General features: G+C 32.0%; 2 protein-coding genes across 3 annotated transcripts in view; one reads left to right on the forward strand and one right to left on the reverse strand.

Annotated features, from left to right (window-relative positions):
• Window positions 1-3844, reverse strand: part of LOC115233640 — a 156955-nt gene that overhangs the window by 94742 nt on the left and 58369 nt on the right. The window lies entirely within an intron of this gene.
• Window positions 1-3844, forward strand: part of LOC115233639 (trichohyalin-like) — a 65279-nt gene that overhangs the window by 44797 nt on the left and 16638 nt on the right. The window contains 1 exon segment of the mRNA XM_029804180.1: window positions 2551-2786. Coding sequence (XP_029660040.1) covers window positions 2555-2786 — 232 coding nt within the window. The 5' untranslated portion in view covers window positions 2551-2554.

Consider the following 3844-nt stretch of genomic DNA (forward strand, 5'->3'; position numbering starts at 1 on the left):
AACAAAAAAAAAAAAAAAAGGAAACAAAACAGTAAGAAAGAGGGAGAAAAAGAAACATGACGTCAGTTGGCGGAAGTCAATTGGCGCATCGTGCAGACACGAGAGTTGATTCTACACGCGAGTAGCCTTCCTCGCCTTCTCCTTCGCCCCACGATATTAAGTTTAGCTGCTTCGGCCTGACGCGGGCAGTGTGTCAAGATCACTCGATCCGCTGTTGATATCGATCCCTCTGTATCTGCCTGTTCCTCTCCGTTTATTCTCTCGTTTTGCTGAGTGAAGGAGAGAGAGGTGCGCTCCAAGTGTCGCTCGCAAAGTGCTGGCAGATTCGCGTGTAGGAGAAGTTGGATCCGGAAATCGAAGAGAGACAAGAGGGTTACTTCGAGTGTCGTTCGAGAGTTGCACGGTAGGCTGATATAGGCTGTCCCATACCTTTCATCTTTCAAATCGATGGCTCGATCCTTTGAAGGATGCTGGAGTAGTTCGCGGACAGAGTGACGATAGATAGTTGTTTGAGATTTTCAAAGAGTGCTGGACTGACTTTCTTTTTTGGGAATAAGTAGTAGATGGTTGTTATAGTGAATAAAGAGGAATATACATGTTACTTCTTGCGCAAGTGGATTCTGAGAATGGTACTGTTTGATGTGTACATGCTTGCTCAACTTTGAGCGATATATAGGATCCTTGGAATTTCATAATCAATTTTTCGATCTATTTTTATGAAAAAAAGATCTGTCTTTTAAAAAATAATTTATGTATATAAATTAAAATAGAATTGTTTTTGTAAAATATTACTTTTTGTTACGTTAAAATATTAATATCTTTTTTTTTCGGGTGATATAGTTTTGATACTCAATAGTTTTTCTCTTACTAATATTATGATATTGCATCAAAGAACCTCTTCCATGTAAAAAAAAAAACACGAGACCTCGCATATATAAGTATATTGAAAGTTTTCCGAATCAGAATTTTACTTCCTACTTCTTTTACTTCAATTTTTTTACTTCCTATTTCTTTTACTTCAATTTTCAATTTAACATCTATTTTAATATATTGGGGAGTTAGATCAATCTCTTTCGATATTACTTATGTTAGTATGCAGCTTCTGTTTAGAACTGCAAAATTTTATTGAATTAGAATTTAATAAAAAAGAAAATTATATATATATATATAATCTTCTTTTTTTAAATCTCTTTTAATATTATTGAAAACCTAGAACACAACCTCTGCGTTTTAATCTCTCATTACAAATTCTTATTGCAATTTTCGATTATATAATTAATATAAAAATTTAAATATGTACTATTGACAAAGAAGATTTATTGAGAAAACGAAATATTTAATTTAAAAAATGTAATACTTTAATAATTATTTTAACAGTAATTAAAAATATTGATATTGTATAATGTATTTTTTTCCTCTTTCCTTTCTCTCTTTCTGTCTCTCTTTGCGTATGTGTTTTCTCAGTTTTTGGTGTTTTTTAATTCCTTTGCGTTTAATGCTATGTGACATGTTATCATGATTATTTTATTTTTCCATTACGGATTGGATATAAAGCCTGTAAAGCACGGCTGCTATAATATCAAAAGTTTAATATTTGTTTTTATTAGTTAATTTTCAAAGATTTGAGGAGTACATCTCAGTTTTTTATTTGATTATATTAGATTTATTTGATTAATTATATTTTTAAGTCATATGTTTATTTCGCCCGATTACTCTTGTAATTCGAGATCGTTTTTCTTTTTATTTATAATAACAATGTCACGCCGTTTGCTGTTTGTATGTACTTATTGTTATTGGCTCTTTTGTTTTTTCTCATCACCTGTTATGCTCACCATCTATCATTAGTACGTTGATAATCGTTTCTGCGACAATGCTCTTATTTTCATGTTAGTAATGTTCATGTTAGTAACCGACTAAACCCATGCGACCGTAAACCTATGTAATAAGTTTAATTTATGCTGAAGATGGCCTAAAAAAAGAGGCCAAAACGTCTATAAATGTAGAGAATATTACATAATAAAAAACTGTTTGCGCTCCAACTACCGCGCCTGGCTCTGATTGCCATTTTCTTCCAATTAATTTAAGTTAATTTTATTACATTGTTTCCCAAAACTTACAATATTAAATTGATTTATTGAAACCAGATAAACGACTAGAGATTGCTAATATTTTTTTCTCTCTAATATTAAAAATCCTAATATTAAATAAGAAATCTATTGTGGATTATAGATAATTTTACGATAATACGGAATCCATAATTAAAATTTGGAAAATTTTTGTTGGGTCTGAACAGAATTTTCAGTTCTATCGAAAAAAATCTCTAAGTAAAAAATTGACCATTTAATGCCTATTTGAAGGGTGAACTTAATTTCCCACATAAAAATTAAATCTATCGAAATTCTTCAGAATTCATAAATATTGGAGATATCGAAAATAAGAGCGACATTTCGATTCGGATGAAGAGATTAAAGGATTTGACTAACGCAAGCCAAGTAAGTCACAGTGCTCGACTGAGGTGGAATAACGAGGAAACCCTTCGTTTGATTGCAGGAGGATGCAGCCACGGGTGACAGTGGCTCTGGCCACGGTTTGGTTCACGGTGGCGGGTCTGGTAGGAGAAACGGTCGCCCTCCGCCTCTCCAACGATCAATACTCCCCCGCGTCCCCGCATCGCTACGCTGAGCTTCAACAAGACCAGACTAGAGATTGGAGGGCTCACGACAGACCGGCCGAGGATCAACCGCTCGACCTTTGGATCGGCTCGCGAAGGTCCATTTCCGCGGAGGGTATGTCAGAGTTTATAGTATTACGTCTCGCTGTGAGTAGAATAAAGCATCATATCACGTTCCACTGTTAATACAAAGAGCTACGTCGAATGCAAAATTGCCATTTTGAGGATATTTCAGGAGGAGTGTAGTATAAATCTTTTGTTTATTTTTCTTTTTCCTCTTTTATATGGTTAAATATGCGAAAAAAGTGTATAATTATGTTATTTTTAAACATTAATTTTACTTTATCAAAATATTCAATTTACTTATGTTCTTTTGTCTCGTTATATTTTAAGGAAATATCGAAGCAAAAGAGTTTTCATTTTTATATAGTAATTTTAATTTATTAATATTATCTGTTTCTTTATCCTTAAATATTTTTCCTGAAAATAATATTTCTCTGCAATATATGTATATTGTCACTCTCGATTAATATTTAAATTATGAAATATATGCTTTTCAATAACGTATCTGGCACAAACAATATCGAATAAAGAAATGTGCTTCCAATATTTTATTATTTAAATTTAGTGTTGTACTTGGCACTTTCGTCTCTACTTACTAGGCGAATATATAGCGCTCTAGTTAAACTAGCTTCCGTTACGTCAGCGATTTAATTCTGTCGAAACGTTTAATGGAGACGAAATATACGCGTCGTGTCGAAACGCGTCGAACGAAGCTCAACTTAACCGGTAGAAGTCCGTTCGCCTCCTTTTTCTTGGCTTTCCTGATTAATTAAGACTTCCTTAATCGTTACCTTTCTGCAATTTCAATATCGAACAAATACCGCCTACGATTGTTAAAAGTTCGAATTTTTAACCTGCATTTATCAACCCAAATCTTTAATATTATTATTATTATTATTATATCATTATTATTTAATTTTTATTTCACGTTAGATATGATGATAAAATCGGTATGCATTTTTCTGCTCGTATATTTTATAAATCGGAAATATATGTCAAAAATATATTTCTATTAACCCATGTTACATTATTATTACTTTTATTAATATAACGGTAATTCTAAAGAGAAAAATTTTTTGAAATATAAAAATATTTAATAATATAATAATA

The sequence above is a fragment of the Formica exsecta genome, unplaced genomic scaffold (genome assembly GCF_003651465.1).
Source record: "Formica exsecta isolate Colony F162 unplaced genomic scaffold, ASM365146v1 scaffold18, whole genome shotgun sequence".
Taxonomy (NCBI): domain Eukaryota; kingdom Metazoa; phylum Arthropoda; class Insecta; order Hymenoptera; family Formicidae; genus Formica; species Formica exsecta.